The sequence below is a fragment of the Thalassophryne amazonica genome, unplaced genomic scaffold, assembly GCF_902500255.1.
Source record: "Thalassophryne amazonica unplaced genomic scaffold, fThaAma1.1, whole genome shotgun sequence".
In the NCBI taxonomy this organism is placed as follows: domain Eukaryota; kingdom Metazoa; phylum Chordata; class Actinopteri; order Batrachoidiformes; family Batrachoididae; genus Thalassophryne; species Thalassophryne amazonica.
Genome location: NW_022986237.1, coordinates 149,143 through 163,951, shown reverse-complemented (window position 1 = coordinate 163,951; position 14,809 = coordinate 149,143). Strand labels below are relative to the sequence as shown.

Sequence of the window (14,809 nt, the reverse complement as noted above, 5' to 3'; positions counted from 1 at the left end):
TCTTCTGACAGTGGCTGCCTCACTTTGGCCCCTGATACCCGTAGTCTTGCACTGGCTCCTGACAGTGATGGTCTCATGTTGGCCGCTGACAGCAGCGGCTCTGCATTTGACCCTGACAGTGGTGCTTTTTATTAGTCCTTGACAGCCTTGGCCTTCTGTTGGCCCCTGATGGTGGCGGCCTCACATTGGCCCCAGACAACGGTGACCTCACGTTAGCTCCTGATATTTGTGGCCATGAGTTGGCCCCAATACTGGCAGCCTCATGTTGGCCCCTGACAGCTGCAGCCTCACAATGGTCCCTGACAGCTCCGGTCTCACATTGGCCCTTGATAGCATTGTCCTCGTGTTGGCCCCAGACAGTCGCAGCCTCACACTTTGGCCTCTGGCAGCAGCAGCCTCACATTGGCCCCTGACAGCGACGGCCTTGTCTTGGTCCCTGACAGCGGTGACCTCACATTAGCCCCTGACAGGGATTGTCTCACATTGGCCCCTTACTGTGGCCGCGTCATTTTGGCCCCTGACAGCAGTGTCCTTGCTTTGGCCCCTGACAACCATGTCCTTGCATTGGCCCCCGACAGCCATGGCTTCACTTTGACCCCTGACAGCTGTGGTCTTGAATTAGCCCCTTACAGCAGCCGCCTCGTGTTGGCTTCTGACAGTGACAGCCTTGTGTTGGCCCCTGACGTTGTCCCCTGAAAGTGGCAGCCTCGTGTTGGCCCCTGAGAGCCTTGGCCTTCTGTTGGCCCTTGACAGCTTTGGGATTCCCTTGACAGGTCCCCTTGTCCTGTGCACCGGCAAATTTTCCTGTATATTTCTTTTTTTGTGGATTCTTTTGTAAATTGTCAGTAACATGGCCCAAGCAGAGGGTCACCCCTTTGAGTCTCGTCTGCTTGAAGTTTCTTCTTCAAATCATCAGAGGGAGTTTTTCCTTACCACTGTCACCTGTGTGCTTGCTCTGGGGGTTGGTAAGGTTAGACCTTACTTGTGTAAAGTGCCTTGAGGCAACTTTGCTGTGATTTGGTGCTATATAAATGAAAATAAATTGAAATTGACAGCCTTGGCCTTGTGTTGGCCCCTGACAGTGGTGGACTCACATTAGCCCTGACAGGGATAGTCTCACATTGGCCCCTTACTGTGGCCACCTCATTTTGGCCCCTGACAACCGTGTCCTTGCATTGGCCCCCGATAGCCGTGGCCTTGCATTAGCCCCCAACAACTGTGTCTTTGCATTGGCCCCCGACAGCTGTGGCCTCACATTGACCCCAGACCCTCTTTTTTGGCCCATGATAGCAGTGGCCTCACTTTGGCACCTGACAGTGGCAGCCTCACTTTGGCCCCCAACAGCCCTGTCTTGCGTTTGTCCCTGACAACTGTGGCCTCACGGTGGCACCTGACAGCCATGTCCTTGCATTGGCCCTTGATAACAGCGGCCTCTCATTGGGCATCGACAGTGGCAGCCTCACTTTGGCCCCTGACAGCGGCAGCCTCATGTTAGCCCCTGATAGCTGTGGCTTTGCGTAGGCTCCTGACAGTGGCGCCTCTCTAATCAGACATTTCCAGTTAACAATTCATGCCATGTTTCAGCTAAAATCTTTTTTTTTTGTGCTGCTAATGTTCATACGTGACCACATGTGGTGATGAGATGTGGTCAGATCCACTTGAACAGGAGAGCGGCGTCTCATTGTGGACAGGATGCTTGTTGATGACTCCTCCAATCACAACCTTATGTGTGCTCTTTCTTCCTCACTGCTGCGTTTGGATGCTCACACAGTAAGCTCCACCTCCCCAGTGCTCCTCCCCCTCTTAATGAGGGAGAGAGTCTGGTTAGCCGAATCCTGCAGCTCGGCCCACCGGGGACTAAATTCCTCGGGTAGGCTGGAAGAACCAGATCCTTCCCTCTGATGGCTTTGTGTTGCTTCATCCCGTCCACTCAGTGTTCTTTGTTTGTTTGTTTTCCTGCTACGCATCGTCCTCGTGTGCATTTGGCTGTGTCTTTTTGCATGTTGTCATTTTGAGCTTTGTCTTAGACTTAGAAGATTCCCATTTTGATGTGACATTTAAACGGTTGTGTGGCCTGAAAGGACAAAACATGAAGTCACACTTTTAGTCATGGCGGATGTGGAAAAGTGCAGCATCTGTGTGTATGCCCTACTGTGTGAACACATCATAAAAAAATTCTTTAAATTTGAGAATTAAAGTTGTGGTCATGCATCCGTGTTGCTGAGAAGTTTACAAGATGTGTAAAAGTTTATAATTTAAATAGCAAACAGATGTTGTGTTCGTTCAGGCGACAAAATCATCCAGACATCACATAAACGTCTCTGTTTGTGTGTGAGAACTTCCATTTAGCATGTTGGAAGTAGCCACTTGTAATTATGCAGGTAAGTAATAATTACATTAATGCTTAAATATTCATTAAAAGCATGATATTTTCTGGACTATAAATAGTTTTTTTTTAAATAGTGTGAAAGGTCATGCATTTATATTCACAAGCAACTTATATATAGAAGAAAATACTGCATTATCATTTATGGCCACAAGATGGCAGCAGGACTATATTAGAGGAATGTGTGAGCAGGTGAAAGACAATCTGTGGTCTAGTGACCCTCAGCCTGCTTACAGAGGAAACCTAAACCTCGTCCCATTGCAGTCGGGTGTGTGATGCATCCTGACAGATGATCCCACTGTACTGTCCAGTTGACTGCCTACTTTGGGCAGTTGTTCCTGATCAGCTGCTGAACATCATAGCTCAGCACTGCGCAGGTGCGGTGCTGAGTGGTGGCTGAGTGTTTGGTGTTTTGGAGTTTTTGGGTCTGGGCTCCAGTGACCTGGGTGCCTTAGATGGTGAGAAAAGGTTTGACAGACTTTGGCTTGTTCGATGATGCTGTGATCTTTGTGTATTCACTGTTTGCAACACTTAGAAGCTGCATGAAGGGTCTGATCCTTTGGTTAGGTTTGTCATTATCCTGGACTAAGGTCTAGGTTTTCGATGTCTTTACTGGGTTTGGCCATCACAAGTGTCAAATTCATTCATCTTTGGCAGTAATTCACTAATCTTAAATTCATCTCTCTGGCTCTGGCCTTTGAGGCCAAGAGACGTCTGGGAGGGTCTAATGGGGTCACGAGGAGCGAGGTGTTTGATGATGCTGACAGCTGTGCAAAAGAATGAAGGTCCAAGACTTTATGGTCCTAGTGCTTCCTTATGTGGCGAAACGTGGAGTAAAGCAACATTTGGATGTCTTTGGTACGTATTCTCTTGGGCATTACTGCAATGACTTTGGGACAAATGAGTGGTTACTTAGGGAGGCTCAGATGAGGAGTATCCCTTCTATTATGAGGGAACATCAAATGGTACTCTTCCCTAAACCTGATCCAGGGTGTAGGTGCTTCATGTAGCCCATGTATCACCTGGCTGACACAGAAAGACGGACTGGTAGTCTGCCCAGTTGGTGGCTCATCAGGACCCCGGTCATGTCTGTAGGGTGGTGATTGTGGTGAAATGGCATCAGCGGGTGGTTCTGGACCTGATCTGATTCTAAAGGAACTAACTCAACAATGTTTATTAAAGCCAAGAGTAAAAACATGAAAGTAAACCCAAACAAACAAATGCCTGGTGAGGTCTTTAGATAACAGGAGCACAACAGACAAAGTGAAGAAGCACGACGGTGAAGGAACATCTGAAGGAAATGTGCATGCTGCCTTCAGGTCCAGTCAGGAGTTCACAGTTGAGGATTCAGAAACCAGATACAGTAGCAGTGTGGTGTTGTAGCATTGCATTATATCAACACCGGAGGGCAGCATTGCTGCAGGCACACATTCAGTGGAGCTGAGAACAGAACAGCTGCAGTAAATAAGCAGGATGCCCGTTTGTGTCAACATGACTTGCTGTGTCTGCAGCCCTGTGATTGTGGAGATCCCACACTTTGCTGCCCTGCGGGGCAAAGAGAGAGAGCTGGTGGTCCTGAGGAGTGAGATGGGGGACAACTGGAAGGAGCATCACTGTGACCACACCGAGGAGGAGCTCAACCAGATCCTAAATGGCATGGACGAGGGTCAGTGTGCCGCCGTCACCGCAAAGGTTCCTGGTCCCATTTCAGAAGGAGTCCAACACCTTAAAGTCCTGACTGTGAAAAGTCTGACATATTGTCTGGGGTTGGGGTCAGATCATTGATGGTACTTTGAACCACAAATACCTCTGCTTTGTCCTCCAGAGCTGGATGCACCAGAGGAGCTGGAGAGGAAGCGCATTTGCCGAATCATCACCAGAGACTTCCCACAATACTTTGCGGTGGTCTCACGTATCAAGCAGGACAGTAATCTGATTGGTCCTGAGGGAGGAATCCTGAGCAGCACGGTTGTGCCTCAAGTGCAGGCGGTCTTCCCAGAGGGAGCGCTCACCAAGAGGATCAGAGTCGGCCTGCAGGTAACATCACCCAGGTGATCAAAATCCAAGCACCTCCTGCTCAGATGATCTAACTCCGTCTCTGCTCCCGCAGTCACAGCCTGTGAGCATGGACACGGTCAGGAAGATCCTGGGAAACAAGGCCACCTTCAGCCCCATCGTCACTCTGGAGCCCCGCAGGAGAAAGTTCCACAAACCCATCACCATGACCATCCCCGTCCCCAAGACCAGCTCTGAACCGGTCCTCAACGGCTTTGGAGTGGATGCGCCTACTTTACGCCTACTCTGTAGTATCACCGGTTAGCGCACAGACACAAACGTCCACGCACATGTCAAGGTTTGAACACAACTGACTGCTGTGTGTTTGTAGGAGGAACCACACCTGCCCAGTGGGAGGACATAACAGGAACCACCCCGTTAACCTTCATCAATGACTGTGTTTCCTTCACCACCAACGTGTCTGCCAGGTAAGTCACAGCCTTAAAGCCTCACAGATACTCCAACTGGTCAAGTCCTGTCCTCATCACTCATCACTTCTGTCCAATCTTCTTCTACTGTCTAGGTTCTGGTTGATAGACTGTCGGCAAGTCCAGGAATCTGTCAACTTTTGTACTCAGGTGTACCGGGAGATCATCTGTGTCCCTTACATGGCCAAGTTCGTCATCTTTGCCAAAACTCACGATCCTATTGAGGCCCGCCTACGTTGCTTCTGCATGACGGATGACAAGATTGACAAAACACTGGAGCATCAGGAGAACTTCAGTGAGGTGGCCCGCAGCCGAGACGTGGAGGTGAGCATTTGAGTTCCTAGAAGTCTTCCTAAGTCTCGATGACCTCAGCGTCAGCAACAGTTCATCAGCTCAGCATTAGTCCAGACCTGACCTGGTATCTGAGTGAGGTTAACAGGACACTTGGGTCCACCTTGATTTGTTTCTAATTATGTCAGGTCTTGGTTCTGTGAACCATGTTTTCTGGTTCACATTTTGCACCTTTGGCTTTGTGTTGACTTCAACAGGAGCTTTGAACTACAGACTTCATTGAAACAATTCTGTGTTATGAGCATTAGGGTCACCCTGCTGAGTCTGGTTAGCATTAGGGTCACCCTGCTGAGTCTGGTTAGGGTTAGTGCAGTTCCTGGCTGGAAACGTAGTGTTTTAAAGCACGTCCCTCTGTGGTTTTTCCTGCTTTAGGTGTGTTTCTCAGCCGGTGCTGCGCTCTGATTACACAGAAGCGCTGTGATGGTTTAAGCGCTGTTGCTGTGGTGTGATCATCAGACGACCTGATTGATCGATCAGGGTGATCACGCCTGATTAATGCACTGCCGGTGATCACCACACCGACAGATCACACAACACTTCATTCAGATCACACCTGATCGCGGTCGGCTGGTGCTTTAAAAGTTTAAATCATCACAGCGTTTCATTCGTGGCAGCGTTATCCACAGCCAGTCCACTCATCAGCATTCTGTACACAATGAAAATGGTCCACCAAGATCAAAAATGAAAATAAAAAATAATGTTAAATTACTCTGTTTCTGACCTGCACCACACCGTGCAGTACCGACCAGAACCACTGGGATGAAACGGGGCTGTCGGCAGACGTTGGATAATCATCAAGGTGTGACAGAGAGCTTTTTAAAAGCTTATTCTTACTTGGGTTATCTTTCACCATCATTCAGTGAATTAGGGTCTTTTAAGAAGCTAATTTGAGTTTTTTTATTTGTACTTTCACTCACTTTAATTCAGTAACTTTTTGTTGTTATGGCTTTTAACGAGCTAATTAGAGAGTTTTTTGACACGTACTTACTGTGGATAATTACTTTGAGTCGACTTTGCTTCTCCTGAGTCTGTCCTTCTTGAATATGAGGAGAATTCCTTCAACGTCACCAGATGAGTGACTGAACCGATGTTTCTCTCGTTTCTTTAACTTTAGCTGGTTCACTTGAGCTTCACCTGTCTAACACTGACATGAGCTCATTTTCTCTCACTTTAGTTCTTTACCTTCAGGTTTCTTTACCAAACTCTTTTTAACTTTGTCATGAGCTAGTTTCAGTCAGCTGTCATTGATGTTAGCTGACTTCACATGGCCTTTTCAGATTTTAGCAACCTTTGTCAGCGTTCTGGGTTTTGCTTGCTTTGGTTTCTCTCTGTTTGAGAAAGCAGTGACTGTTTTCTTCAGCAAAGCACTGAAGCTTCATAACAATCACATTTCCTGCAGAAAAATGCACTTGGTTTCTAACTGCGGCACGTCTATGTGTTCCCCTTAGGTCCTAGAAGGCAAACCCATCTATGCAGACTGTTTTGGCAACCTGGTTCCGCTCACCAAAAGTGGCCAGCACCATCTCTTCAGCTTCTATGCCTTCAAAGAGAACAGACTAGCACTCTTCATCAAAGTGAGAAATGAGTTCACAGGTATAGTAATAAATGACTGAAGGACGCTTTTGACTGATTGAAAATGCTTCTCGCTACAGATCAGAGACAACACTCAGGAGCCATGTGGTCGTCTGTCCTTCTTGAAAGAACCCAGGAACGTCAGGTCAATCGCCAAAAATGCCATATGCAACCTCAACATCACTCTGCCATCATACTGCAAGGTGAGGACACCAGTTGGCTGATAATGGTGTACGTTCTCTGTCTGTAAAGATGGTCTGTTCCGTGTCTGTTATGACAGTCATACTGAGATGTGAGGACACAGTTGACTTATGACGGTCTATGTTCCGTGTCTGTTATGATAGTCGTACTGAGATGTGAGGACACAGTTGACTAATGACGGTCTATGTTCCGTGTCTCTTATGATAGTCGTACTGAGATGGGAGGACACAGTTGACTTATGACGGTCTATGTTCCGTGTCTGTTATGATAGTCGTACTGAGATGGGAGGACACAGTTGACTTATGACGGTCTATGTTCCGTGTCTGGTATGATAGTCGTACTGAGATGGGAGGACACAGTTGACTTATGACGGTCTACGTTCCGTGTCTGTTATGACAGTCATACTGAGATGTGAGGACACAGTTGACTTATGACGGTCTACGTTCCGTGTCTGTTATGACAGTCATACTGAGATGTGAGGACACAGTTGACTTATGACGGTCTATGTTCCGTGTCTGTTATGACAGTCATACTGAGATGTGAGGACACAGTTGACTTATGACGGTCTATGTTCCGTGTCTGTTATGACAGTTGCACTGAGAGGTGAGGACACAGTTTATTTATGACGGTCTATGTTCCATGTCTGTTATGACAGTCATACTGAGAAGTGAGGATGCTGGTTGACTTATGACGGTCTACTTTCCCTGTGTGTTATTATAGTCGTACTGAGAGGTGAGGACACAGTTGACTTTTGACGGTCTATGTTCTGTGCCTGTTATGATGGGCTGTGTTCCGTGTCTGTTATGACGATCATACTGTGAGGTGAGGACGTGGTTGACTTATGACTGTCTATGTTCCATGTCTGTTATGACGGTCCATGTTCTGTGTCTGTTATGACGGTCTACGTTCCCTATCTCTTATGACGGTCTGATTCCGTGTCTGTTATCACAGTTTATGTTCCGTGTCTGTTATCACAGTCTATGTTCTCTGTGTTATGACGGCCTATGTTCCATGTTTGACAGTCTATGGTCCATGTCTGTTATGACAGTCTACATTCTGTGTCTGTGTTCCCTGTATGTTATGATGGGCTACGTTCTGTGTCTGTTATGACAATCTACATTCCCTGTCCTGTTATGGCGGTCTACGTTCCCTGTCTGTTATGGTGGTCTACTTTCCCTGTCTTGTTATGGTGGTCTACGTTCTGTATCTTCTACGATGGTCTATGGTTCCTGTCTGTTATGACGGTCTACGCTCCATGTCTGTTATGACGGTCTATGTTCCCGGTCTTGCTGTGGCAGTCTACATGTCCCATCTGTTATGACGGCCTATGTTTCCTGTCTGACAGTCTACGTTCCATGTCTATTATGACGGCCTATGTTCCCTGTCTGTTATGATGTCCTATGTTCTGTGTCTGTTATGACGACCTGTGTTTCATGTCTGTTATGACGGCCTACATTCCCTGTCTTGTTATGGTGGTCTGCGTTGCGTATCTTCTACGATGGTCTACGTTTCCTGTCTGTTATGGCAGTCTATGCTCCGTGTCTGTTATGGTGGTCTACGTTCTGTCTTGTTATGGCGGTCTACGTTTCATATCTTCTACAATGGTCCACGTTTCCTGTCTGTTATGACGGTCTGTGTTCCGTATCTGTTATCTGTTATGACTGCGCTGCAGTCTGTGTAACAGACTACAGCGCATTGTGGCCTCTGCTGAGAAGGTGATCGGCTGTAGCCTTCCATCTCTCCACGACCTGCACGTCTCCAGGACTCTGGGCCGAGCAGGTCGGATCAGACCCTTGTCACCCTGCACACGGTCTGTTCAAACCACTCCCCTCGGGCAGGAGGCTACGGTCCATCCGGACCAGAACCTCCCGCCATAAGAACAGTTTCTTCCCCTCTGCCGTTAGACTCATGAACTCCTCATAACTCAATCACCTTAAGCTTAACTCTGTCACTTTATCATTTTTTCACGGGTCACTTTAGACAGTGTACTTTAGTTTTTAACTGCACTCCTCCCACTGCACCGTTTTTTCTGTTTTTCTGTTGCACACAGCCTTTCATATTTCATATTTCTTTTTTTTATCTTATTTTGACACATATGTTATATTTTATCTTAGCATTTTATCTCTTCTTAATGTTGCACCATTGTACCAAAGCAAATTCCTAGTCTGTGAATCCTGTTCACTGGCAATGGCAATAAACTTCTTCTGATTCTGATGGTCTACATTTCCTGTCTGATATGATGGTCTATGTTCCGTGTCTGTTATGATGGTCTACATTGCCTTCTTGTTATGATGGTCTACGTTCTATGTCTGTTATGGCGGTCGACGTTCCGTGTTTGTTCTGACGGCCTATGTTTCCTGTCTGTTGTGGCAGTCTACATTCCCTGTCTGTTATGCCGATCTACGTTCCCTGTCTGTTATGCCGGTCTACGTTCCCTGTCTGTTATGACGGCCTACGTTCCCTGTCTGTTATGACGGCCTACGTTCCCTGTCTGTTATGATGGCCTATGTTCCCTGTCTGTTATGACGGCCTATATTCCGTTATGTTATGACGGCCTGTGTTCCGTATTTGTTATGACGGTTTACGTTCTGTGTCTGTTATGACAGCCTATGTTCTGTGTCTGTTATGACGGTCTACACTCCGTGTCTTGTCATTGCGGTCTACGTTCCGTATCTTCTACTATGGTCTATGTTTCCTACATTTATGACGGTCTACGCTCCGTGTCTGTTGTGACAGCCTATGTTCTGTGTCTGTTATGATGGTCTATGTTCTGTGTTTTGTTATGGCGGTCTATGTTTCATATATTTTACAATGGTCCACATTTCCTGTCTGTTATGACAGTCTATGCTTCCTGTCTGTTATGATGGCCTATGTTTCCATGTCTGTTATGATGTCTTATGTTCCGTGTCTGACGGTCTGTGTTCCGTATCTGTTATGATGGTCTACGTTTCCTGTCTGATATGATGGTCTACGTTCTGTGTCTGTTATGATATGATGGTGTGTTTCCTGTCTGTTATGATGGCCTATGTTTCCTGTCTGGTGGTCTGCATTCCGTATCTGTTATGATGGTCTACATTTCCTGTCTGTTATGTCGGTCTACGTTCGGTGTCTGTTGTGGCGTTCTACGTGCCGTGTTTGTTATGACGGCCTATGTTTCCTGTCTGTTATGGCAGTCTACGTTCCCTGACTGTTACGATGGCCTACGTTCCCTGTCTTGTTATGACGGTCTATGTTCTGTGTCTGTTTTGACAGTCTATGTTTTGTGTCTGTTATGACAGTCCATGTTTTGTGTCTGTTATGACGGTCTATGTTCCCTGTCTGTTATGAGGCTCTACGTTTCCCATCTGTTATGACGGCCTACGTTCCATGTCTGTTATGATGGTCTGCATTCCGTATCTTGTTAAGGCGGTCTATGTTTCCTGCCTGTTATGGCGGCCTACGCTACATGTCTGTTATGACGGCCTATGTTCTGGGTCTGTTATAACGTTCTCCGTTCTGTATCTTGTTATGGAGGTCTACATTTCATATCTTCTACAATGGTCTACATTTCCTGTCTGTTATGATGGTCTATGCTACGTGTCTGTTATGACGGCCTATGTTTCCTGTCTGTTATGATGGTCTGTGTTCCCTGTCTATTATGAGGGCCTGTGTTCCCTGTCTATTATGAGGGCCTATGTTCTCTGTCTGACGGTCTAGTCTGCATTTCGTATCTGTTATGATGGTCTACGTTTCCTGTCTGTTATGGCGGTCTACATTCTGTGTCTGTTATGATGGTCTACATTCCCTGTCTTGTTATGATGGTCTATGTTCTATGTCTGTTATGGCAGTCTGTGTTCTGTGTTTATTATGATTACCTATGTTTCCTCTCTATTATGACTGTATATGTTCCCTGACTGTTATGATGGTCTACATTCCGTCTGTTATGTTTTCAGACCTTTTGTCTGACTTAGTGCTTAGCTCAGATAAGATAATTATAGTGGGTGATTTTAACATCCACACAGATGCTGAGAATGACAGCCTCAGCACTGCATTTAATCTATTATTAGACTCAATTGGCTTTGTTCAAAATGTAAATGAGTCCACCCACCACTTTAATCATATCTTAGATCTTGTTCTGACTTATGGTATGGAAATAGAAGACTTAACAGTATTCCCTGAAAACTCCCTTCTGTCTGATCATTTCTTAATAACATTTACATTTACTCTGATGGACTACCCAGCAGTGAGGAATAAGTTTCATTACACTAGAAGTAACTAGGTTTAAGGATATGATTCCTTCTTTATGTTCTCAAATGCCATATACCAACACAGTGCAGAGTAGCTACCTAAACTCTGTGAGTGAGATAGAGTATCTCGTCAATAGTTTTACATCCTCATTGAAGACAACTTCAGATGCTGTAGCTCCTCTGAAAAAGAGAGCTTTAAATCAGAAGTGCCTGACTCCATGATATAACTCACAAACTCGCAGCTTAAAGCAGATAACCCATAAGCTGGAGAGGAAATGGCGTCTCACTAATTTAGAACATCTTCACTTAGCCTGGAAAAAGAGTCTGTTGCTCTATAAAAAAAAAGCCCTCCGTAAAGTTAGGACATCTTACTACTCATCACTAATTGAAGAAAATAAGAACAACCCCAGGTTTCTTTTCATCACTGTAGCCAGGCTGACAGAGTCAGAGCTATTGAGCCGAGTATTCCTTTAACTAGTAATGACTTCATGACTTTCTTTGCTAATAAAATTCTAACTATTAGAGAAAAAATTACTCATAACAATCCCAAAGACATATCGTTATCTTTGGCTGCTTTCAGTGATGCCGGTATTTGGTTAGACTCTTTCTCTCCGATTGTTCTGTCTGAGTTATTTTCATTAGTTACTTCCTCCAAACCATCAACATGTCTATTAGACCCCATTCCTACCAGGCTGCTCAAGGAAGCCCTACCATTAGTTAATGCTTCGATCTTAAATATGATCAATCTATCTTTGTTAGTTGGCTATGTACCACAGGCTTTTAAGGTGGCAGTAATTAAACCATTACTTAAAAAGCCATCACTTGACCCAGCTATCTTAGCTAATTATAGGCCAATCTCCAACCTTCCTTTTCTCTCAAAAATTCTTGAAAGGGTAGTTGTAAAACAGCTAACTGATCATCTGCAGAGGAATGGTCTATTTGAAGAGTTTCAGTCAGGTTTTAGAATTCATCATAGTACAGAAACAGCATTAGTGAAGGTTACAAATGATCTTCTTATGGCCTCGGACAGTGGACTCATCTCTGTGCTTGTTCTGTTAGACCTCAGTGCTGCTTTAATACTGTTGACCATAAAATTTTATTACAGAGATTACAGCATGCCATAGGTATTAAAGGCACTGCGCTGCGGTGGTTTGAATCATATTTATCTAATAGATTACAATTTGTTTATGTAAATTGGGAATCTTCTTCACAGACTAAGGTTAATTATGGAGTTCCACAAGGTTCTGTGCTAGGACCAATTTTATTCACTTTATACATGTTTCCCTTAGGCAGTATTATTAGACAGCATTGCTTAAATTTTCATTGTTACGCAGATGATACCCAGCTTTATCTATCCATGAAGCCAGAGGACACACACCAATTAGCTAAACTGCAGGATTGTCTTACAGACATAAGGACATGGATGACCTCTGATTTCCTGCTTTTAAACTCAGATAAAACTGAAGTTATTGTACTTGGCCCCACAAATCTTAGAAACATGGTGTCTAACCAGATCCTTACTCTGGATGGCATTACCCTGACCTCTAGTAATACTGTGAGAAATCTTGGAGTCATTTTTGATCAGGATATGTCATTCAATGCGCATATTAAACAAATATGTATTCTTCTTACTTATAAGGTTTTGAATAATCAGGTCCCATCTTATCTTAGGGACCTCATAGTACCATATCACCCCAATAGAGCGCTTCGCTCTCAGACTGCAGGCTTACTTGTAGTTCCTAGGGTTTGTAAGAGTAGAATGGGAGGCAGAGCCTTCAGCTTTCAGGCTCCTCTCCTGTGGAACCAGCTCCCAATTCAGATCAGGGAGACAGACACCCTCTCTACTTTTAAGATTAGGCTTAAAACTTTCCTTTTTGCTAAAGCTTATAGTTAGGGCTGGATCAGGTGACCCTGAACCATCCCTTAGTTATGCTGCTATAGACTTAGACTGCTGGGGGGTTCCCATGATGCACTGAGTGTTTCTTTCTCTTTTTGCTCTGTATGCACCACTCTGCATTTAATCATTAGTGATCGATCTCTGCTCCCCTCCACAGCATGTCTTTTTCCTGGTTCTCTCCCTCAGCCCCAACCAGTCCCAGCAGAAGACTGCCCCTCCCTGAGCCTGGTTCTGCTGGAGGTTTCTTCCTCTTAAAAGGGAGTTCTTCCTTCCCACTGTCGCCAAGTGCTTGCTCACAGGGGGTCGTTTTGACCGTTGGGGTTTTACATAATTATTGTATGGCCTTGCCTTACAATATAAAGCGCCTTGGGGCAACTGTTTGTTGTGATTTGGCGCTATATAAAAAAAATTAATTTGATTTGTTATGACGGCCTGTGTTCCGTGTCTGTTATGATGGTCTGCGTTCTGTATCTGTTATGATGGTCTGCGTTCTGTATCTGTTATGACGGTCTATGTTTTGTGTCTATTATGACAGTCCATGTTTTGTGACTGTTATGGCGGTCTATGTTCTCTTTCTGTTATGAGGCTCTACGTTCCCTGTGTTATGACGGTCTGTGTTCCCTGTCTGTTATGACGGCCTACGTTCCCTGTCTGTTATGACAGTCTATGTTTCCTGTCTGTTGTGACTGTCTACATTTCCCATCTGGTATGACGGTCTATGTTCCCTGTCTGTTGCAGCATTCTACGTTTTGTGTCTGTTATAGCGGCCTACAGTCATTGTCTGTTATGATGGTCTATGTTCCCTGTCTTGTTATGACAGTCTACATTCCCTGTCTTGTTATGGCAGTCTACATTCCCTGTCTTGTTATGGTAGTCTATGTTCTGCATCTTCTACGGTGGTCTGTGTTTCCTGTCTGTTATGGAGGTCTACATTCCTGGTCTTGTTATGACGGCCTATGTTCCATGTCTGTTATGACGGTCTGCCTTCCGTATCTGTTACGATGGCCTACATTTCCTGTCTGTTATGACAGTCTACATTCTGTGTCTGAGGTGTGTGTGTCTTTTGCTTAGTTTTTTATAGATGTAGACTTTAATTTCACCACACGCACGCTGTCAGTTGTCACTGTTCTTGTTTGCTTGCGTGATGATGGACTGACAGACAGCTGGACCCGATTCGGTCTGAACTGTCCTCAACATTATACGCTGTCCTCAACATAGACTGTCCTTGAAATTATACACTGTCCTCGTAATTATACGCTATCCTCGAAATTATACATTGTCCTCAAAATTATACACTTTCCTCGACATACACTGTCCTCAAAATTATACGCTGTCATCGAAATTATACACTGTCTTCGACATAGACTATCCTCGACATAGACTGTCCATGACATTATACGCTTTCCTCAGCATTATACCCTGTTCTCGACATAAAGTTTTTTTTAAAGGCGTGTATTTTTTTATTTAACTATTTGCAGATGACAACCTTACTTACATTTTAAAACCTGGTTTAACTGGCGGTATTTTACTTATTCGTTTAACAGCATTTGCTAATTTCTCTACTGGATGATTTGCAGATGATAGACTTTTCTTTAAAGCGTGTGTTAATTTTTTTTTATTTAACTATTTGCAGATGACAGTCTTGTTTACGTTTTTAAATTGTTTTTTGTTTGTTTTTTTTACAGCATGTATG

At 44.9% G+C, this 14,809-nt stretch overlaps 1 protein-coding gene across 8 annotated transcripts in view; it reads left to right on the top strand.

Moving 5' to 3' along the window:
* LOC117505689 (ankyrin-2-like) overlaps positions 1–14,809 on the top strand; it is a 235,575-nt gene that overhangs the window by 160,644 nt on the left and 60,122 nt on the right. For 7 of the 8 annotated variants that reach the window (XM_034165240.1, XM_034165237.1, XM_034165234.1 and 4 more), the window contains 8 exons: positions 1,772–1,870; positions 3,898–4,052; positions 4,212–4,423; positions 4,497–4,701; positions 4,773–4,869; positions 4,965–5,193; positions 6,669–6,794; positions 6,873–6,995. In XM_034165240.1, the coding sequence (XP_034021131.1) occupies positions 1,772–1,870; positions 3,898–4,052; positions 4,212–4,423; positions 4,497–4,701; positions 4,773–4,869; positions 4,965–5,193; positions 6,669–6,794; positions 6,873–6,995 (1,246 nt within the window). The remainder of the gene's footprint in view (positions 1–1,771; positions 1,871–3,897; positions 4,053–4,211; positions 4,424–4,496; positions 4,702–4,772; positions 4,870–4,964; positions 5,194–6,668; positions 6,795–6,872; positions 6,996–14,809) is intronic. The other variant, XM_034165236.1, reaches the window with a different exon arrangement.